Below are 23,234 nucleotides of genomic sequence, written 5' to 3'. Positions count from 1 at the left end.
AAGAATCTACCTGGCAATGCAGGGGACGCGGGTTCGAGCCCTGGTCCGGGAAGACCCCACATGCCGCAGAGCAACTAAGCCTGTGCACCACAACTACTGAGCCTGTGCCCTAAAGCCCGCAAGCCACAACTACTGAGCCCACGTGCCACAACTACTGAGCCCACGTGCCACAACTACTGAGCCTGCACGCCTAGAGCCTGTGCTCTGCAACAAGAGAAGCCACAGCAATGAGAAGCCCGCGCACCGCAACCTAGAGTAGCTCCCGCTCGCCGCAGCTAGAGAAAGCCTGTGCACAGCATCGAAGACCCAACACAGCCAAAAATAAATAAATAGATTTATTTAAAAAAACAAACACTTGAGTTTGAAGAAAGGAGAAAAAAAGATGAAGAATTACTCTAACCAGTATTAAGTTTCATTATATAGCTATAGTAGTAAATAACCTTTCTCTTTTTTGGGTTTTATTCTTTGATTTATGTTTTCATATTATTGTTTTATTTTTAAATAGTTTTTTTTTATTTTCAATATCCCATTATCTGAATTTCTGGTGGATATATTCCAGTTGTTTGTCATGATTATTGACTTTAGCTTTCATTGGTTTGTAATTGTAGATTGCAAACTCATCTTTGGCAAGGCTTACCTTCCTAAATTGTTTTACCTATTTTACTGCTACTTCATACTTTTAGCTGTTTGTTGTGGGAGGATTTTCAGTTTATCTTAGTCTTCCACATTGCAGAAACCAGAAATCAAACCCAACATTATTTGCTTATCTGCTGCTGATGTTAGAGGTAACTTGGCAAGGCTGCTGACCTGATGTTCTGAGAGAGCACTGCTTGTTCTGCCAGCAGTTTTTGTGGGTTCTGATCCATCTGCTTCCACGTTAGGCCAGACTTTCAAGTCATGCATCCCCTGGCAAAACATGCCGTATTTTCCAAACCGTGAAACGGTTGGTCCTCCCACAGACACTGCCTTTCCTGGCCCAACACATCCCAAATAGTCAGGGCCACTTGGGCATTCCTGGGCCAGTCAGGGTATTTCACAGGCAGATTTAGCCATTCATTCCAGTTCCATCTCATACTAAATGCCTTGTAGGAGGGTCTCACTGGCAAGGCCAGAGGCTTCCCTTCTGCAAAAACTTGGCAAGTAACGTAGAGGTCAGAACATGTTTTTTGGTACAGTCCTGAAAACTTCCACACTGGGTGTTCTAGAACAGCTTTATAACTCTTTTGTTCTCTCTTCCCTTCCAAACTTCCTGTGTTAAACTGCACACTGATGTCCAGGTCACGACGGTACACGCAGTGAAACTTCTCCGCTTCCCCCATGCCCCGCTCCACCCACCCCGGGCCAGAGCAACACCTAAGGCTGAAAGCAGGATGCTGGGCAGACTCCAGGACTGAACTCCTTCGTTTATTCTTTTTAAACCACCTGTTCTCTTAAAGGAAGCCACCAAAAGCCAGGGTGACAATGACAAAGAACCCAGGTGTCCACAATGCCTCTGTCGCTCTGGGTTTCACGTGGGTTCTGCTTTGTGGTAAGTGATTTCAGTAGTAAGTCCTTGATAACAGAAATTCACGAGAACTCTTAAGGCAATGCCTGGACTTCAACTGCCTTGGGTCAGAGACCCAAACATCTCCAGTATGATCTTGATGTTATAGTTTTTCTTCTCACATAGGACTTTCAGATGACAGCAGACACAGGCTGGGTTATCCTTCCTCAGGTGGCACTTGTGTCCTCTCAGCAGTGGTGCTGCTGGTGGTTCTCCCCAGCTGTCCCACCTGCTATAGAAAGTGAAAGATCACGGCTGCCACGTGTAAACAAAAACATGAGCAAAGGTTTTCTTAAAGAAGCCATGTCAACAGGAAACTAAAGTGGAATTCTAAACCGTGGATATGCCATCGCATATCCACCCCTTCACAAAAGGGGGCTTACGTGTTCCCCAAAGTAAGGTTACTTTTAGGAGGAAAGGCTAGAGAAATGAGTAAGCTTGGAAGTATTCTCGAATTTTATAAATGTATTGGGGAGTCCACCTTTTAAACAATGTATCTGACCCGGGACTCCTGATGAAACTTCCTTGGTTCCCACTAGAACACCAGGGTAGCTCAGATGCTCTATAAATCATTTAACTTCTTGATAGATATCCAGTTTGCTTCCAGATTTGACTTTTGTGAACAAGCCTGGGATGGGCATTTCTGATTACTTGCCTGATTATTGTCTTAGGTGGCTACTGGGATATTTTGTCAGGTATATTAGGAATGGCGCTTGGAGGGCAAGCAGCTGAACCTGGGGGAGGTGGGGTTTAACAAGGAATCAGAAGAGGCAAGGGTAAAGGGGAGGGGAGACAAACCAGGGACAAAGAGGGCAAGAGCAAGGAGAGACAATCTCGGAATTTGTAAATGACTGTCACTGCTTTTACATCACACGTACCCAAGTCGAATGGATGACTCCTCCTCCAGTGAAAAAGCCTCACCTCTTGGCTACCTTCATAGTTTTCTGACCACTCCAGTCTCTCCTGGTCCCCATTTCTCTCCTCACTGTTAAATGTAAGCACTGCACATGGTTCTTGTCCTGCCCTGTTCATGAGATCAAGACCTCAGGGTCTCATATGTCCATTAGCTGTTCTCTTTCTCTTTACTCCCTGAATCTGGCACTGCCATATGCAGGTTAGCCTATTCTTAAAGTCAATAAGCACTGGGGAGCCCTGGAAGATTTTGAGCAAGTGAGTAACATGGTGAGTAGCATGGTAAGGGAGTAGCATGGTAAGGGAGTAGCACGGTAAGGGAGTAGCACGGTAAGGGAGTAGCAGGGTAAGGGAGTAGCACAGTAAGGGAGTAATAATGTAAGTAACATGGTAAGCCTCCGGTAGGAGGGGCCAAAGTCTCTTGGGGTTAGGAGAACAGTAGCTGAGATCTGGGAGATCTCCAGCCAGCACCTGAACACCTAGATCTGGAGCTCAGGAGAGAGGTGGGAGCGCTATCTCCCACATCTGGGAATCATCTTTCCAGGGGGGCCAGGTGAAGCTGTGAGGGCAGATCAGCACCAAGAGGGGTGGAGAGCCAGGAGTTCCAAAGGCAAAACCTTCCCAAGCAGCCATCCTTAGGAGGCCCGGAAAGCAACAAAGAAGGTAGTCAGGGTGTGGCCTGAAGAAGGGCAAGGAACCATCACCAAGCGGGGGGAGGTGGGGGGTGAAGAGGAAGCTCTGGCCAAGAGCTCAGCTCATGTCGAGCACGCCCAGGGAGGAGGGGGCCTCCTTGGTATCCCACCTCCACTCCATCCTGTTACTTTCGCCAGATGACTCTTCCTAAAGCTGAGCTCCAGTCGTGGAGTCCTCCACTCAGAGACCCTTAATGACTCCCCATCACCCACTGATTCAAGGTCAGATGACAGTCAAAACTCACATTTGCAGCTCGGCACCGAGGTTTCTCCTACAAGGCCTCTACGGCTCAACCCAGCTGTTCTCCCGAACTCTTAGGCCATGCATGCATTCTGCCTTAGACCAGAGCCAAGCCTTCATTTCTCTGTAAGCAGTACTAGCCCCCCTCCACCCCTCCCAGGGGCCGTGTCTGTCTCTTGGACAACCCTGGGCTTCTTATATGCTTCTCGGAGGTGTCTGTTGCATTTAGGTCACTCGAGCGGGCAGAAGTGGAGTCTCTCCCCGAAGAGGTGGGAACTGGAACAGAATGGAGCGCTTGGCCGGGGAGGAAAGGGAAGCCCTTCCCTTCATGGATTTTCTGGGCTGGAATTTAAAGAGTGTGGATGGGCTGGAAAGGACTCCTAAGTGATGAAGACGGTCTCTGTCGTAGGACGAACCAGGAGCTCCAGCACTAGAGGGGACCCCGGGTCGAAGACAAAAAGTGCAGCCAGCATCTCTTTCACTCAGTGAAACTTCAGCAAATATCACACACCAAGCCCCGTGCTATGTGCCAATAGTGGTGGACAGGTGAGCTGGCTCTTCAAAAAGAAAGAGCCCTGATTTATAGCACCGGCCCATTTCTGTGGTGTAAACATTCCTACCATTGCTGATTTCAAGCTACCAGCGTGACATTACCGAATTCGAAGCGGGGAAAAAATGCGCCCTGTCACCTCCGGGGAGCTGGTGCAGGACAAGACGGCACACCAACAGCGGGGACAGAGCTGGGGATTGGATGGACTAGTAAGTGTCTCATGGAGCCTGGTCTAAAGGTTATCAAGTTACTGTTTTACATCCACGGCTGCCTCCACTACCATCTTGGTGGGTCTTGATTTGATGTCTTCCCTTATATTCTTCTATTAGACTGTAGGGCCTGAAAGGGTGGGAACACCACTGACACTTGGCTCGTGTCCCCAGGGCGCCAGGCACGGTGCTCTGCTCGTGGGAGGCGCTCTGGACTTGCCGGCAGGTGGACTCCATGGGGCAGGGAGAGAAATCTGCTGAATGGGTACATACGCACTGGATGCCCTCCAGCCCGGCGTGGAGGCAATCAACAAGCCACAAGGCAGCTTTGAGAAGCACACTGTTGGCCTTTGGTAAAAGTGCAAAGCAGGAAGTTTACCTACAGCCTTCTCCACTCTCTGATCAGCACCACTGCCCACCTCCTGGCACCACTGCCCATGGCTGGTTCTCAAGCCTGACCTCAACCCTGACTCCCCACCCTCACTAAAGTCTTTGGTGGTTATGCTGAAAGCAGGCGCTCTGGCCTCCCAAACTGTGATGAGTCAAGAGCTGTCCCTGGCTTTTCAAAGGGGTCCGAGATCCCCCAGCCCCATTCTCAACTCCAGAATAGGTCTAGTTCCTGGTTTAAGCTGTGCTCTTTAGGAAGTATGTGTGGATTCTGGTCCCCCTCGGGGTCTTCCGTGTAGAGGAACCCTGATTAAGCCTCCATAAAGGGATGAGAGAGGGAGAACAGGCATGAGCGTGCCAGGCACCAGGGCTGGGCATCCCAGGTGCTGGCAGCCTCTCACACTCATGATCCCACAAGGATAGAAGAGCTGCCACCCTCCCCAGCAGAGCGAGCAGAGCCATGGAGGCTCCCAGCCCTGCCCCATCATCTCTCGTGACCATTCCCGGCCACCTGCTTCCATTTTGATAAGAGGGCTGAGGGGCACTTTCCATCGAAGCCATAGATCCTGGTCCTTAGTGCACCAGACTGCAGGAGGCACAAGCCCCATGAACTAGGTTCCTTTTCTCCATCCACTTCCCTCTTATTCCAACATTCCCACCAAAGAGCCCACAACACTTCAAAGATCAAGGCTTTATTCTCTGTAGCTCCAGTGTCACAACTGTAGCAGCATATCAGAAATATCCCCACACAGAAACACACATTTCTCCCCTTCTTCCAGGAACTGGTGACAATCAAGAGGCAGAAACCATGATATTTACGACAGGAATTTAAGAAAGGACACTGGCCCACCCTAGCAACATACATCGTGCGTCTTGCAGGTGGGAAGCAGCAGTACATTTGTAATGAACAAGCACATCATCCTTAAATAAAGTGAAATAAAACCTTAATGGTATAACAACGTGTCGCCAGTGCAGCCTCAGGAGGGGACTTTGGAGGACAGCTCTTGGAACAAGACATCAGCATTTAAAAACAAAAGGAACCCCACAAAAGGATGCAGGCCAGTATCTAGCGAGTTTCGATTCAAAGTTAAGAAAAAAAAAAAGTCATGGATTGAAGATTTATCCCATTTGGAAAAAAATCCATTTTTTAATTCTAAAAAGTAAAACTCAGATGTATGAGGGGTTGGATCACAAATCATGGTCTGGACAGAAGTCACTGTTATTGAGTATTGTACTCAAGTGGCATTGCTGGGCGGCAGATGGCACCCCAGTGACACCAAAGACACCAGTGACCAAGTTTGTGCCGTGACTGACCACATCAGGTTGGTCATCGCCAGGGCTGGGGCATGGGCAGAACATGTTCCTATTTCGTTCTTGGCCAAGTCAAAGTCACAGTCAACTGGGCCGCGGTCTGCACGGGGCAGCAAGACAAGCTTTGGAGCTCAGGGTGAGGCGGGGGGCGGTGGTTACCTCCCCCCAAATTCATGACCACTTCTATTTGTTTAGCGCTTCACAACTTTCAAAGCTTTCTCAGATACGTCGCTCGTTCCGCCTCTGGAAGACCCAGTGGGGAAGGCAGGACAGGCGGCATCACCCCCATTTCCCAGCCGATCCCTACACGCTGGGAAAGGAAAGCCAGGATCAGACCTTCCGACTCTGAAATCTGGAGACTCTATCTCTCCTGACCCAAAGGAGTTCTCCCAGAGAAGTGAGCCGTTTCTTTCCTCAATACCATCGAAAACAAAATCCCATAAGAAATAAGGAATATTTTGCAGCAGTGTGGTGTATCTGAAGTGGACAAAAAGGGGTGGTTGGATCATTATTTTAGAATTCGATCTAGATTTTCTTCCATTTGCAAAATGTAACTCTGATGGCGTATATGTTTAGAGAGATGTCAACACTTCCCCCAGCAGTTTGGTCTCCGTGGGCTTTTGGCATCCCTGAGTGGGGATGCAACTGGAACGGAGTGGGGAAGCTCGCTGCAACTGATTTCCACCGGGGGATGGGGGTGGGCTAACTCCGAGGTGGGACAGGTCAGCAGGCAGGCGCCCCAGCCCAGGAGAAGACCCTGCTCATCGGGGCACGTGTGGGAGCTGCCTGACGTGGGTTTCTGCTGTCCTTGACCTGCAAACTACTCCCAGAGGCACAGCACACGAAGTTCTGAGATGCAAAAGTCCCAGCACCACCTGAGTTCATCCCAGGAGTCACGGCATCCGAAGGAGCCCAGGTCTGAGCCTCGGTGAGAATGCAAGACATGGACCGTGCCTGAGGTGAAGGGCGAAAGGCGAAGGGCAAAGGGTCAAGGTCAGGACCAGGCCGACCATAATGAAGACACACACGTACTTCCTGTTCATTTTGAAAGACAGCTCTAAAGGAAACTGTGAAGCCACTGGGTCTTCCCTCGGAGAGAGGCCTGGGAAGGCTTGGCTGGAGGAAACAGGCTTGCGTTTGCTCTCAGGGATAATCTGGCTCAGACAGGCCATTTCAGGAAACAAGGCATCGTGTTCCCAGCTGGCGTGGACCAAGCAAGGCTGAAGATGGCTCGAGAGGCGTCCTGACTGAGCACGAGGGCCCGGGTCCCTTGCGCAGCGGGGCTGGGGAGCCTGGCCTGTCCCTGCATGGTGAGAGGCTCTTAAGGTGGAAATCTGTGATGGGCAGGTGTACAGACAAATGCCATGGATATGCTTGCTGTGTTTTTTAAAACCCCTAAAACCGCACAGGGAAACACAGGAGATCGGGAGATTGAGTCAAACACACACACAGACAAGAATACCTGAAGTGCCTGGGTTAAAAGACTGTTGGAGAATTAAGTCCTAGGATCAAGGTAGGATTTATCACACATGCCCGCCCAACAAGTGGCCAAGCGTTGGCATTTCAAGGGCTTTTAAGTGCTGGCCCTGCGAGGCATACATTCACGTCACCCACAAGGGAAGGAAATGGTTTCAGTAAGTGTAAGACCAGCCACCCTAATTCCACTGGGGCCGCTGTGCTCCAGTGTGAGCCGTGCTGCTGCCCAGTACGTGTGCGTGCGGGCGAGCACACAGCAAGAGGAAAAGCCCCAGGGCCAGATCTTTGGTCCTGGAATTTCTAGGAAAAGACCAAGGGAAAAGGCACATGAAGGTAACTGATTAAGAAAAAAAAAAAAAAATAGTAGCTAAAAGTATTATATCATTATTTTGACTTGTTTTTCAACGTACCATTTTCCCCTATGAAAAGAAAATTCAAAATATAAACCTTATATTTATTATTTTACATTCAAGTGGAACTTCCATCTGGGGGGGCTCAACACAATTTTAGGCCACGTGGAGCAACGTATTACTTTGGTGCCTTTTGACTTAACCCGATGGAAGAATTCAGCTGTTTTTTTTTTTTTTAAACAGCTTTATATTCCCAGCTGTAACACTTGCTTGTACATACACACAGGCACACACGCAAATCCCAAAACTTCTACATAGAAAAATAAAGGATAAACATTATCCATCTATGTGATACTGTGTACTGGAACTTCTATATACATAATTTTTTTTTCCTCTTTAATGTTTTCAGTCACTGCACATTTTCTTCCCTCCTGGGTGATCTACGTACGATTCTAGGGGAGGAGATGCTATACTGAAGCAGAAAGGCTACATCGCTCTTGGGGGCAGGGTGGGGGAGGAAGAGAAAAAGCACTTTCTCGCTCCCCTGTCTGTCTTTCGACACGTTCTACCACCTGGGATGTCCCTGCGGACGGACGGCCGTCGTGTGAGCGGCTGTCCCGTCCTCTCCTCTCTCTAAGGCGTCAAAGAGCAGATCCTGCCAACACCCTGCCCCAGGAATCTTGGTGTGAGGGCAGGGGAAGGGCAGCAGTCAGGGAAAGTCTTTGCACCATCGAAGATTCTGGCATCACTTCCCACAGCCCGTTCCTTTAGTACGGAGTTCGATTCTCTAGCTTGTGCTTGGTGAGGAAGTACTTGAAGAACTCGTAGACGGACCAGGAGATGGCAGTGGACGGCATCTGGTAGATGACGCGGGCCTGCACGCCCTTGAAGTAGCCCGGCAGGCCGTTGAGCTGGTACACCGTCCGGAAGGCATTGGCCATGCCCGACAGCCGGCCGCTGACGTTGGCCAGGTTGAGGGCCATGTTCTCCTGAGTGTTGAGGAGGGTTTTACAAACGTCCAGAGGGGTGGTAGCGGCTGCAGCCAGGGCCCCGGCCAGCCCGCCTGAGATGATGTGGGACTGCGGGTTGTAGCCCCGGTACGGGTTGATCTGCTCCTGCAGGAACTCATAGGTGATGAAGTGGATGGACTGGAAGGGAACGTTCATGGTCAGCTGCGTGGTGTAACTCCGGTAGAAGGCCCCCAAGCCCTCCGTCCCCCACACGGTCCGGATGCAGCTGAGGGCCGACCGGTGCGGCGAGTCGTACATCTGCAAGCGCTGCTTCACAACTGTGGGCGGGTCCCGGGTGGTTGGGTTTAGCCCCACCCCAGGTCGGAGTGAGATGGGAAGCCAAGCCATAAAGAGAAACAAGCAAGTTTAGACACATGGGTAACAGGGCACAGAGAGCTAGCACACACCCAGCCCCAGCCCGAGAAACCACCGAGGGCCAGCTCCAGGGCATCCCGTTTAAACACTTGCCTCCGGGATCCAGGGCCAGGAGGTGGCTGTTTCCTGACGTTTCTCCTGCCTGCCTCTTGGTTGACGTGGCCCCCAAACCAGGCAGCCACTTCAGACGAGACTCCCCGAGCGGAGCCCCCAGGCCCTAGCTGCCTCGGGCTTCACACACGCTGAGAAATCTAAACCCTGCTCCTGGCTCCTCGGCCCTCCGTCCCAGTACGTCTATTGGACACGTGTCCCGTCTTTTATTCTCAGTGGTCTGTACCTCTGACAGTGTTTTTAGCTTCTGGGTCTCAGTGCTCTTGGAAGAGACACTAGAATGATATCAGCCCAAGCTCAATGGCAAACTCCAGTGAGGACCCTGGCTTTATTAATGCAAAAGTAACTGGTGGGTCAAAGGACATGGGGCAAATACTTAGAATTTTAATTGTCCCCATGCATTGCAAGATAAACACATACAGTGTGCTTTACTTTTAAAGAAATAAAGTTCCTTAAAATGATATAATGTCAAGGAGAGAAGGGTGAGTTGAACCTCATTTTTCTCTCCTTCAAAAAAAGTAGAAATAAAATTCTTGCCTGGTTGACACGGGCTAACTTACTGCTCATTGATATGAATTGCCTTAAACACACAGAAAAAGCAGCCCACCTCCCAATCTGACCCATACATCCCTGAAAGTCAGAACAAGTTTCCTATCTGCTAAGGCATGGGAGGCAGCTGACAGCAAATAAATTGTAACCTTAGAAGACAAAACCAGACAAACTTATAATGCAAGATTTAAATGCTGCATTTTTAACCTCTGATTCTCCCTTCTGGCAAGGGACCATTTTCCGATAGAGGAGGAAAAGGGAGAGAGTCCTACATCTCACACAGAGAATAACCCAGCTGAAGGTATGACCAGCACCGGGTCCAAAACCTCCTCACCATTCAGACCCAAGTTGGCTGAGGACGCGAGGATACTGAAAAGCTGACAGAAACTCGTCTGTACAGCTAAGAATTGCTTTATAATGCTCCCAAAATTCCAAAGGAAAAAAAAAAGAAGGTAATGTGGGAGAAGACAGTTACAACAAAACGGCCAAATATTAATTTACGAAGTAGAGCGATACACACATGGGGGTTCACCACACTCTTCTCCCTACATTCGCCTGTTTGAGAATTTCCATAATAATTTCCAATTTCTTTTAAAAAAGCAAATTGAACATAAGCCCATAAGCCCTAATGAATGGCCTCTGACAGGTTCCTTCTAAATTCGTCTATGGTTGATAATGGTTAACAAGGGCCCAGTGGGGTGTGTTGTGTGCACACATAGTTTCAGAGTAGTGCAAAAGCACACAAAAGAACTGGCAGGAGGGCCTGTTAAGCAGATATCCTGTCTTTACCCCCAGAGATTCTGGTTTAGTAGGTCTGGGGTGGAACCTGAGAATCACCATGCTTAACATGCTCCCAGGAGACACTGATGCTACTGGCCTGTGTAGCTCTGTTTAAGCGAACAGGAATCCCAGAGCTCAAATGCTCACGTGCCTTCTCGAGGCCTTTGAGAACATGGTACAAATTCTCCTGCTTATTCCGACTGGGGACCAGGAGTTCCCTTGCCAGACCTTCTGTCCCCACCCCCCAACTTTGCTCCGGCCCCTCTGCGCATCCCCTACTGCCACTCCCTGGGACCATGAAACATTACCTTCTGCTGGATTCATTACCGCATCGTGGAGCAGGGTGGCCATACTCCCAGCTATCCCTGCAAAACCAAACTCCAGAAAATTACCCTCTGGGACCAGGGGTTCTGAGGAAGTTCCTGGAACTCATGGACCTGCATTCTAAGAAGCAAAACCTCACTACCAACTCCACCCAGGTGAGCACTGACTCTTAAAACCCTAAAGTGATCATGGAAAATACTGGATAAAAATGAGGAAGGTAACACAGGCACCGTTACTCACATTTCAATACTGCAGAACCTCATTTTCCGTAGGAAAAGGCTAGACCCGCCAACCACTGGATGCTACAGAAAACACACTTGGTGGCTTTTTTCCACCACAGAGATTTTAATTCTCTCTCATCTCTGGCCTTTGTTACAGATTAACCCACTCTGCCCTTACGCTGGGGGCAATGGAAGGGGATGATACCATGTATACAGCAGAGACGGGGGTGGTGGTGGTGGTGGTGGTGGAATCTTTAAGAAAATTCCTTAATAAAATCCAGGCATTTTTTAAAGCAAATGGCCAAGGGCAAAGGGCCGTCAGGGAGATCTGCATATGGCAGGTTTCCAGGGTGAGTCTGCAAAGTGATGACGTGTCTCAGAAATGGCCGAGCCCATCTGAGGGTCTCCTCTGGCCTGGCTTCAAGAACCAGGAACTTCGAAAGCCAGATTCCAGCCTGGAATTTTGCTTTTGGCTCTGGGTTTCCTCCCTCTGTGGGTGACACTGCCCAGTAATTAAGATAACTGCTAAAAGGTGGGAAGAATGAGGGACACAGGCTAAGGCTTCACAAATGCATATATATCCCCCCTCCCTCCCTCCCTCCCACACGCTTAGGATCATCCCCAGAAAGGTCAAAACGCGACCAAAGCACACACCACAGTGAAGCAATAACAGTGCTGGGTAGAACTTGACATAAACTGGGCTCCGTTCAAACCGCCTTCAAGGGGCTCAGAGACCAAGGAGCTAAAAAGGCAGTTTCAGCAAAAGGAGGGCCCTGAGGCCACGAACTTGAGGACAGCATCAAGAGTGCAGATCTTGGTGACGGTCCGGACAAATGCAACTAGGGGCCGATTTTGAAAAAGCAAAACCAATGTCTGCAAACCAGCCAGGTTGGAGTCATTATTACCAGGGTTTGCTGATGGGAGGGATGCTTTCTGGTTCTGAGTAGAACAAAAAAGAGAAGGGGTAGAAAGTTGTTGCCAGTCACATCTACCTCTCTGTTGCTGAAAAATAAATTTGTTAAAGTAAGTTCTCCTTATGCCACTAGCCAGAGTCTCACTCCAAACCCAAACAGAAAACCAACAAAAGCCAAACCCACAGGAGGCGAAAATAACCACTTGGCAGGGCCCAGTAAGACAAGCCTATAAAACAGTTGCCTGCGGCCAGCTCAGGGCCACCCCCCCCACCCTCCTGGTTCCCTCGAAACAACAAAAGGAAACGATTTCAGCCTTGCTTGCAGAGAGATGCAACAGACGGAAGAGAATGGGGGCGAAATTCCCAAATCCCCAGAAGCTTAGGTGGGAAAGGTCCTCTGTGCAGGAGCAAATCCTTTGTCAGCCATAAAACTTCTTGACCTTTTAAAGCTTAGTTAGATCTTGACGTTGTAGAGACCTGTTGGGCCAGTTTTTAAATAGTCTCAAAGAAGCTGTCCAGATAACCTTTTTTTTTTTTTTTTTTTTTTTTTTTTTGGAATCCAGCATTCAAAAGTTTTGTTTCTATTCAGGGTTGTTTGTTTTTTTGTTTCTTTTTCTCTCCCCTAGATCTGATCATTAATTGCTTTTGAATTTTTTTTTTTAAAAAAAAGCAAAAAGGCAAAACCCACTCAACAATGAAACACCTCTGTCACTGATTCTCCCTGGGCTTCAGAGGGCGAAGGAGGGGAATGAAAAAAAGCGCGTGCGCGTGTGTGCGTGCGTGTGTTTGGGTGTGCGTGCACACACAGATCTAGAGTCCTTGATTCATGAGCAAAGCGTGGCGGAGATGAGGCATCAGGCTGCTGGGTCACAGGGAGGAGAACCCTGGGGAAGGGTCTGTTGAAGGAGAGACCTTTCTAACTCCAGACAAATGCTTGCAAATACCGTTGGCTAGGTGGCTGTTCCCTTGGTGGTGGAAAACGGCATTTAAAGTCCTTTTCATGTTTTCGTAGCAGGCAAAATACAGGGCGTGGGCCGGCCCTGCGCCCATCACCATCACGTTGAGGCCTCGCAAGGGTCTCCAGAAGCCTTCAGTCCGTATGATTTTCTTGAGGGCTCCGTAGACACTTGTGTAATGGGCCTTGGGATCTGGATTCAAACTCTGCATTCGTGTCTGGGGGAGGGCGAGAAAAGAAAAGAGTGGGGTTAATGAGGCTGGTCAGGAGCGAAAGGAAGACCCAGGGAGAGAGTGAGAACATAACAGGCCATTTTTCTAGATTCATAGGATTTCTGGGTGAAGAAAACTTTTATTCTTCTCCTTTCTGGAGTAATCCCCCACCCCTACATACATACACACACACACACAACACACACACGTTCACATGGATTTCATTATGCCCAGCAAGGCGGGAAAAATGAGGGGCAGGATTTGGAGTAGGAACACCTGCCCGGCCACTGGGAAGCTGTGTGACTTCTGATGAATCCCTTAACCTCTCTGGGCCTCAGGATTTGGCACCAGAGACAGTTTCCTCATTTCTATTATTATTACATGTAATTATTGTAATTACATTGTAATTATGTTTAAATTATTTTACATTGTAAAAAATAATTCTACAACTCACCGTAATGCAGAACCAGTGGGAGCCCTGAGCTCGTTTCCTGTAACTAGATGGTCCCATCTGGGGTGATGAGGACCGCCTCAGCCCCACCTCACATCATCAGGCATTAGATCCTCATAAGGAGCGCGCAACCTAAGGTCCCTCGCACGTGCAGTTCACACGTAGGGGTCGCGCTCCTATGAGAATTCTAATGCCGCTGCTGATCTGACAGGAGGTGGAGCTCAGGCAGGTAATTGCGAGCGATGGGAAGTGGCTGTAATACAGATGGAGCTTCTCTCACTCACCTGCTGCTCACCTCCTGCTGTGTTGGCCCAGGGGGTGGGGACCCCTGAAATAGAAGTATCATTATTATCCAGGGGTTCCCACTCCGGTTCTAAAGTCTTCTGTGCCCTCACTTATCTGAGACCTCTGTGTTGTGGAAGCTCCATTCAGCCCCAACCATAAATCTCCCTGGAATCCTCCATCACCCACCCCCTCATCTCCTCTAAATACATTTTACATTTCGCCTATACAAGTTAGCACCGAAATACTATGGTCTTGTTCTCAATTTCTTCCTATGTATGGTCTTGCCCCCGGAGGCAAAGATCAACTTTCCCCATCTCGTCATCCCCATCACACTCCCAGGCACTTGAGTAGGTGTAATGGTGAATCTTATATGCCAACAACCCGGCGAGGCCACTGGTACCCATTCTGGCTCCAATTATGGCCCAAACACTAGTCTACATGTTGCTGTGAATGCATTTTATAGATGAGATTACCATTTAAAGTCAGTAGACTTTGAGTTAAGCAGATTACCCTCCATTGTGTGGGTGGGCCTCATCCAATCAGGTGAAGGCATGAAGAGAAAAGAAACTAATGTCCCCCAAAGAAGAAAGAATTCTCCTCAGTCTTTGGTTGAACTCACTCTTCCCTGGGTCTCCAGCTGGCCTGGCCTGAAGATTTTGGACTTGCCGGTCTCCACAATCATGTGAACCAATTCTCTCTCTCTCTCTCTCTCACACACACACACACACACACACACATTATTGGCTCTGTTTCTCTGAAGAGCCCTGACCAGTACAGTAAATAAGAAATATTTGTGGGTAAATGTACCGCACTGGCTCAGTCCTGCAAAAGCAGCATTGCCTCCTCCACTCCCCTCCACCCAACACACACAGTCTAGAGCAGAGGGTCTCCAAACTTTTGTAGAAATACCCTTTTACCTCTAAACAAAGTCATAAAAGATACTAACATATAAAATAAAAGAGCTTCTCTGACTGGAAATGGGACAAAAAGTTCTGGCCCTCCTCTCACTCCTCAAGGCAGAAATCCCCCCGACCAGGAACCCCAGGGCTCAGAGGAACAGCATGAAAACCAAATTAGTGGTGGTTTTATTTTTTGGCCCTGCGGCGCAGCACGCGGAATCTTAGTTCCTTGACCAGGGATCGAACCCATGCCTCCTGAACTGGAAACGTGGAGCCTTAACCACTGGACCACCAGGGAAGTCCCAGGACACCTTTAATGCTTTAAAAAAAAAAAAAAAGTAAAGACTACTTCTGACTATAAAATTGGTCTTTAAGTTCAATTTAGCTTTATTAAATACTACTTTCCCCTCTCTTCTTCTACCACAGACTGGTGAAGCCGCCAGACACCTGGGTCCCACATTCCCAGGGGGGGAATGGACAGGGTCAGTGTCCCTGTACCTTTTTGTTTAAGTGCTTTCTATTCTAACCCGTTTCAAAAGGATTTTAGGCAACTTGATAATAGAGGACACATTATAAGCAAACAAGACCAAAGGAAGAAGTGGGTGAGTGTGCCAACCAGAAGGGTCGCTGACTCGTGGCTACAAAACCTGTGCTTTGTTCCTAAGGGCACTGCTGGCCAGAGAAAATAAAGTACACGAAACGCAAAGTGCTCCCTTTGGAAGAGACAAAACTGGTGCTCCAGGGACGGCAGAGGTTCTCTAGCACTAAATTCTAATGGATATTTGAAGTTGCTCAAGCTTTAGAGCAAATGAAGCTTCATATTTCGCCTGGCTTTCTCTTATCACTGCCCCCGATAAAAATCAGGAGCCTGACGCAGGAGGTGGTACAACCAGGTGGCCGAGAAGGCAAGTTCTGCTATCCGACAGAACTGATTCCATCACTTATGGTGTGACCCTGGACAAGGCAGTTAACCTAAGTTTCAGCTTCCTCTTTTGAGAGAAGAAGTGAGAAAATTAAATGTCTATTACTATCCTTACGGTTAATAACAATAAAGGATTCATCAAGAGGCCAAGTAATATGGTTCTAGTACCTGGCCTTCCAGACCGTTCTAAGCTCCGTGGAGCAGGGGTTGTTGTGTCTGTCTGAGTCACAGCACATCTCCAATGCCTATTACAGTGTCTAACTCACAGTGGGGGACCAATAAATGTTTGTTGAATGAACGGATACGCAAACACACACACATGCAACTTAGGGTACCAACGAGGGTGAAGCCGTGCTATGTCCCTTATTCACCTCCCCTAAGTATAAGCATGCTTTCCTGTAATTACCTGTCCCTCCATCACCCTTTATATCTAGAGCGCTCCTTATTGATGAAAAGTTCACATTTGGCTGCATTTCTCAAGCCCAGAGTGTGAGTCTCTGAGCCACAAGAGGACCAGAGGCAGCCTGTCCCTGGGGGCCTAGCTGGGGCCTGTCACTAAGAAGTGGCTCCTGCCAGGCCCATTCCCAGAGGAGAGACCCGCCTTGGGGAAGGTCTGCAGCAGCTACCTGTGCCGCCTCCTCCCGGTTTCTGGCCTGCGGTGGCAAGACCAGCCTATGGAGGTCAGCCTTCCTCGGTCCCAGCAGCCCCTCGCAAGCAGGGGTGTGGCAGTGCAAGAAAACACACAGGACTGGAGTGAGACACTGGATCCTGGCCCTCACTGGCTCTGACAGGGCCAAGTGGCCTTGGCCGTGGCATCTCACTTCTCTGGTCCCCAGTGCCCTCAACTGTAAAGCAAAGGGGAGGATCAAAACAGCGGCTAATTATCAGCATCACTTGGGAAATGTCTAAAAATACCTGTCTGGGCACCACCCCAACACATATTGATTTAAAACTTTTTTTTTAATTGAAGTATAGTTGATTTACAGTGTCATGTTAGTTTCAGGTGTACAGCAAGGTGATTCAGTTCTCTCTCTCTCTCTCTATATATATATACACACACACATATATGTATATACATGTATATATATGTGTGTATCTATCTATCTATCTATATATATATTCTTTTTCAGATTCTTTTCCCTTACAGGGAACAGAATTTTATTTTCCTTATTACAAAATATTGGGTATAGTTCCCTGTGTTTTACAGGAGGTCCCTGTTGGTCATCTATTTTATACATGGTAATGTGCATATGTTACTCCCAAATTCCTAATTTACCCCACCTTTCCCCTTTGGTAACCATAACTTTGCTATGTCTGTGGGTCTATTACTGTCTTGTAAATAAGTTCACTGGTATCTTTTGTTAAAAATTTTTAGATTTCACATATAAGTGATATCATATGATTATTTGTCTTCCTCTGTCTGGCTTAGTTTTTTTTTTTAATTCCCCAGATGACCCTGATCCTCACTCACACTTTCGGAGAACTGCTAAATAAAGGCCCCTTCTAGGGCTTCCCTGGTGGCGCAGTGGTCGAGAGTCCGCCTGCCGATGCAGGGCACACGGGTTCGTGCCCCAGTCCAGGAAGATCCCACATGCCGCGGAGCGGCTGGGCCCGTGAGCCATGGCCGCTGAGCCTGCGCGTCCGGAGCCTGTGCTCTGCAACGGGAGAGGCCACAACAGTGAGAGGCCCGCGTACCGCAAAAAAAAAAAATAAGAAATTAAAAAAAATAAAAAATAAAGGCCCCTTCTAGGCCCCAATGCTTTCTAATGACGTCCTTCACCCGGCCCCGGCAGTAATCAACACAGCTTTGGTCGCTTGAGGAGCGGTGAGGGCTGTCTGGGAGGGTGGTGTATGTGGAGAGACGAAGGCAGGGAGTAGTGGGCGCACGGTGGCAGGGCTTTAAAGCCGGCCAAGCCGACATCGCTGGTTTGCACCATCCCCGCTCTGGGACCTCAAGCAGGTTCCTTAATCTTGGGGTATGGAAAAATCCCCCAGAGAGCTGTTGGCAGACTGTGAGGTAACCTCAGGAAACACCTGGCTTGGAGTGCAGTCAACGATAATTGTCCCCCCTCCTACCTGCCCCCTATAGATGGGAAGGCACGGCGGGCAGGGGGCGGAGGGCACGGGCGGTCTCTTTCTTACAAAGCTGCTCATGTCAGCCGGCTCACGGAGACTTACAAGGGAAATTTGGGGTTGAGTTCTCACCTCCCCCCTCTTTATAGGAGGGGTGAGGAAGTTGGAGTAAATAAATTTTGAACCAAAACATATCATCCTATGGAAAAGGACAGCTGGACTTCAGTGGACTTCTCTGTTCTCGGGGAGGTGGGCTACCCAGGTGGGCAGGCCATATTCAATGACCCCCGCCCAGAACAGAAGCAAGTGGTCCATGAGCGCTGAGGACCCAGGAAGCCCCCTCTCAGCCCATGTCAACCACCACGGCCAGGCTTGGGGCCAGCACCTCCTTGGTCCTGCAGCACCTTCATTTCTCCAATCTGCCTGCAGGGGGCACCCACTCGGGGTCGGGAGCCAGGAGACGAAGGGGAAATAAACAAGGAAAGTGTGAAGAGGAGAATGATACGGACTGTCAGAAAGAGCTCAGAAAAGGGGGCAGGACTGACCCATCTGTACCGTTACGTAAGGTCATGAAAGCATCCTCAGAAGGGAGCCTGAGAGAAGCTGAAGGTGGGCAGGTGAGAGTGAGGCTGCAGGGACCAGGGTTGGAGAGGAGATAATCAATAGAGTCTCTTTTTTTTCTTTTTCTGTGACACTGCCCATAAAATGTACAACCGAGGGCTGGGCATTTTCTACCTACCTGTGGACTAGAGAAGAAGAAAAAGTTAGGGGTGAGTGGGAACCACCCAAGTGTCCATCGATAGATGAATGGATAAGCAGAATGCGGTCTACCCGCACAGTGGAGTATTATTATTCACCTTAAAAGTGAAGGAAATTCTGACTTGTGCTATGACGTGGGTGAACCCTGAGGACGCGATGCTAAGTGAAATAAGCCAATCACAGAAAGACGCATAGTGTATGATTCCACTTATAAGAGGTCCTAGAGACCTCTAATTCATAGAGACAGAAAGTAGAATGATGGTTGCCAGGAGTTGTGGGGGGAGCGGATACGGGGAGTTACTGTTTAAAGGGTAGGATTTGGGGTTTGCAAGATGTAGAGTTCTGGGACTTCCCTGGCGGTCCAGTGGTTAAGACTCTGTGCTTCCATTGCAGGGGGCACAATCCCTGGGCCTGGTCAGGGAACTAAAATGCTGCAAGCCAACGCGGCCACAAAAAATTTTTTTAATTAAAAAAAAAAAAAAGATGCAGAGTTTTGTGGATGGATGATGGTGATGGTAGCACAACAGTATAAACATACTTAACGCCGCTTAACAGGACATTTAAAAATGGTTAAGATGGTACATTTGATGTTATGTGTATTTTACCACAATTAAAAAAAAAAAGGTGTGAGGGTGGAGAGAAGGAAAAAGAAAATGAATGAATGAAGATGCACAGAGAAAAAGCAGAAATTAAAATAAATAAAATAAAAAAACAAGAAAATGGAGACAGAATTTCACCAACTGCCATTCATGTCCTGAGTTTCAGTTCCTACCTAGCTGTCCAGCTCTCCTGTTTATAATAAATTCCCATTCTTTCCACTTTAATTCTCCCCTCTTGGAAATTCATAATGTACATTAGCACAATAAAGACTCTGGGAAGTCCTTCAGGAAAGCAGACTGTTGAACTTTGTTTCAAGGCACTTCTTCAAGGTTTGTCTTTGGCAATGGAAGCCTCGTCTCACTGAATAATGAGTTACACCTTGCAGAACTCACCTGAGAAGACACAGCTGCCAACGGCACAGACCCTGGAAGCAGGAAGTGCAGAGCTCAGCTCTAGGAGTCAGAGGGACCCCCGGAGCAGCCCCTGCAGAGCATGGGCTGCAGGGAACAGCCTGGAAGACCAGGCCTGGTGGGGGGCCGTGCGTGCGAGGCACAAATGAGCAGGACAAGCCCCGTGTGGCACGTGATGGAGCCTTTTACTCCACATCAACTCGCATAACTGCCGTTGCTCTCAAAGGGATGGGATGGAGGATAGTGCATGGGCCCCGAGATCAGGAGACCTGGGTCTCTGGCCTGGTTCTGCCACTCACTGCATCACATAAGCAATCCCCCCCCACCCCACCTACCCCCCTCCCCCAGCTCTAGAACAGTAATTCTACAGGAGGGATCCAAATTTTAAACCAACTCCATCAGCTGCCGGCAAGACCGGAATGGAGGGGTCAAGCCCCTTCCTCAAATTCTCCCCTAAGAAGACAAAACAGGACAAGCCTACCTTGTAGGTCTGTACTCTCTCTTTCTGTTTTTTCTTTTTTCTTTTCTTTTCTTTTTTTTTTAACCACACCTGCAGTGGAAGCACAGAGTCTCAACCACTAGACCACCAGGGAAGTCCTGGCCTGTTCTCGAACTGAGAGGGCGGGGAGGGAGTGGAAAATGTGTGTTCCGCCCCAGGTAAGCTCGAAGGATCGTGTAACAGGAGCTGCCAGGGCTGGGCAGAGAGCACATCTAGCTTATTAGCACCTGCCTTTTCTGCTGGGAAACTGGAGCCCAGAATGGAAAAGGGACTTGCCCAAGGGCACATGGATAAGCAGTCACGGATCTGGGCCCACCAGAAAGAAGAGGGCAAGCTGAGTCTGGCAGGGAGTCCTCAGACCTCCCCAGGGGTCCTGCAGAGGCCAAGCCAGCCTGGCCCCAGCCGCTGCGGCGTCACTTGGCCACTGTCCTCCCTCCTGACCTGGACACGGCTGGGGATTCCCAATCTTTCCGAATTTCTCAAAAATAAAAACCAAGTAATAAGATTAAAAAAAAAAAAAACTTCCCATGACAAGTGGCACTTTCAAGACCAGAAAAAGATAATGTGAAATCTACTCATCCATCCATTCAAATGCATTTGCCACGATCCTCCCCTGAGGCAGGTGTGATGGGGAGGGAGACAGGGAGGGGCGTGCACGGGGCTCCCAGTTCAGGGTGTGAATGAACAAACATCACACGGGCAGCCACAGCTCCCACGGAGGGAACAAGGCTGCGCTCCAGAAGGTCGCCCAGGAATCTCAGCTCCAGACTTCCTCCCAGAGAAAGGAAATAAGGTTCAAGCACCGAGAAAGTGCTAGGAAAATGCCAAACGATGTTAGCCTCTGCCGCCAGGGGCTGCTTCAGAATCAGAAGTCAAGTTGGTGCGTTTAATTCCCTTCCATCTGCCAACTGCTTCCAAGTAACACTGACATCACTAAGTCGAACCACAGTAAAACGCCTAGGCTGGACCGCAGGGCCTGCCCCCAGCCCCCTCCCTATTTTCCAAACCCCACAGCCACGCACCCATGGGTGCAAGGCCTCCCTGGCAGCGCATTTCCACCCGCAGCCCATCCCCGACACTGTATGCAGCTGCACCGGGGTCTGTCTGCTGCTCACGCTACAGGTCCCGTGCACAGCCGCCCAGAGGAGAGACGGCCGCCCAAGAACCGGTTCACACGCAGGCCAGGAGGGAGAGGCTTTTTTTGGCACAGCGCTTTGTGGGGAAAGGACTGCCTTCCGGAGCAAAGCCACAGACCTCATCGAGGGCTTGGAAAGCCCTCATCGCACCTTCCAGAAGCCTTAGGAGGGACATACAACAGACGAAGAAACCCAAACCACATCAAGGGAGCCAACGCACAGTAAACCTTTCAGCGCTCTGAGTTCAAAACGGCCAGCATCTTGACTCAGACAGAACTCACAAACTCATCGTGCTCACGACAGGGGATGGACTCCTGGTGGTGCTTCCAACGATCACGCCCTGGCCCTTTGAAAGCACGTGCGGAAATCATAAAAAAGGAGGCACGAGGACAGCGTCTAGCATCACCTCCGCACCACGTTAACCAGGAACGGAGCAATGCAGAAAATCCTCAAGGGGAACCATGCCGTTCGCAGTACTCTGAGGCACATCGAAGTGTATTCCCAGGTTCAAAATTCCAAATCGTGTCTTTTTACATCTCCCAAGCTGGCAAAAGTATATGCATAAGGAGAATATACTGTGTCTCTGATTTTTAATCAGAAGGAAAATTTAGGAGCCAGCAAGAGAAAATGTGTCCTCAAAAGCAGTCCTTGCCTCTCCCCACCCGCAAAAAAGGGGGGTCTGTTGGGAGAATGGCTGTACGTTGGAGCAGGAAGACGGGTGCTGCACAGGAGGACCAGGCCTTTGCATTCCGAAAGCCCCTGTTGAGAACCCCTATATGAAAGCAGCCAAAGGGCCAGCTCTTGGAGAACCAGGCAGAAAAGGTGAACAGAAAAGAGATGAGAGGGGGGCTTCCCTGGTGGCACAGCGGTTGAGAGTCCGCCTGCCGATGCAGGGGACACGGGGTCGTGCCCCGGTCCGGGAAGATCCCACATGCCACGGAGCGGCTGGGCCCGTGAGCCATACAGAAGCCCCAGACCTCCCAGGGTTTTCAGGTGGCCCCGATGTTGGGGGAGGGTGGGAGGAAGTGGGTTCACACATGGGAGAGCAAACCTTCAAGCCTGCTCTGCCTTTTCACTTATTTCCCATGGGGTCCAATGTTCACAAAAGTCACATTTGCTCTTCTCATCAGACCAGCCACCGTCAGACGTTCCTGATTCCCTGCTGCCTCGGTGGTGCTGGGCCTGGACTGCAAAGGATCCCTGCCATCTGTCATTCATGCTCTCCGGATGCAACCCTGAAACCTTCAGGCCCATTAAGGGTGTGCTTAGGGGGCATTGCTATTTCTAGGGACAAAAGGACTAAGTGATGACATCACTTATATGTGGAATCTAAGAAATAGTACAAGTGAATTTATTTGCAAAACAGAAACTGACTCACAGACATAGAAAACAAACTTATGGTTACCAAAGGGGAAAGGGGAAAAGAGGGATAAATAGCAGTATGGGATTAACAGATACACACTACTATATATCAAATAGATAAACAACAAGGACAGGGAACTATATTCAATATCATGTAATAACCTGTATAATGGAAAAGAATCTGAAAAAAATATATAAAAATATATATATTGCTGTACACCTGAAACTAACACAATATTGTAAATCAACTATACTTCAATTTTTTTTTTTTTTTTTTTTCAAAAAGGACTAAGTGAAGAGCTTCCACGATGCAGTCAGTAGAAAACACATATTCCACCAAGACAACCCAAACCAAGTTCCTCAGCCTCCCAGGGAAAAAGCCACAGCACCAAACACCACTTCTCCTGGGAACAGGCCACAGACCCCAGAGCATATCCAACCCAGAAAGGGTGGCAGAAAAGGGCCATTTGAGCTGCACCTGGAAAGGGGGATGGTATTTCAACCGGCAAGAAATGGAGCTGTCATTACAGTCCCTTCCACACTATTTGCCTTTTTGACTAGGTGCACGTGTGACTTTGATTAAAAAAAAGCAAACAGAGCAGAGAAAGGAAGAGAACATTCGGGCTGAGGGGGATGTGAATGTGCTGGTGGGTCTGGGAAACGGAGGAGGTTCTGGCTGGAGTGCGTATGTGCAGGGGATGCAGCGGTAAGGTGTGC

The 23,234-nt window shown here is 49.1% G+C and overlaps 1 protein-coding gene across 6 annotated transcripts in view; it reads right to left on the bottom strand.

The window, feature by feature from the left end:
* Positions 1-5,210: 5,210 nt before the first annotated feature.
* Positions 5,211-23,234, bottom strand: part of SLC25A37 (solute carrier family 25 member 37) — a 43,406-nt gene continuing 25,382 nt past the window's right edge. For 2 of the 6 annotated variants that reach the window (XM_032634768.1, XM_032634769.1), the window contains 3 exons: positions 12,899-13,127; positions 10,805-10,861; positions 5,211-8,959 (listed from right to left, as the gene is read on the bottom strand). In XM_032634768.1, coding sequence (XP_032490659.1) covers positions 8,439-8,959; positions 10,805-10,861; positions 12,899-13,127 — 807 coding nt within the window. In that variant the 3' untranslated portion in view covers positions 5,211-8,438. Of the gene's footprint in view, positions 8,960-10,804; positions 10,862-11,695; positions 13,128-13,856; positions 13,901-17,149; positions 17,273-23,234 lie in introns of those variants that run through there. The other 4 variants (XM_032634770.1, XM_032634772.1, XM_032634774.1 and 1 more) reach the window with 4 other exon arrangements.

The sequence above is a fragment of the Phocoena sinus genome, chromosome 6, assembly GCF_008692025.1.
Source record: "Phocoena sinus isolate mPhoSin1 chromosome 6, mPhoSin1.pri, whole genome shotgun sequence".
NCBI classification, from domain to species: Eukaryota; Metazoa; Chordata; class Mammalia; order Artiodactyla; family Phocoenidae; genus Phocoena; species Phocoena sinus.
The sequence above is the reverse complement of the archived record's forward strand: the minus strand, read 5'-3'. Positions and strand labels throughout refer to the sequence as shown.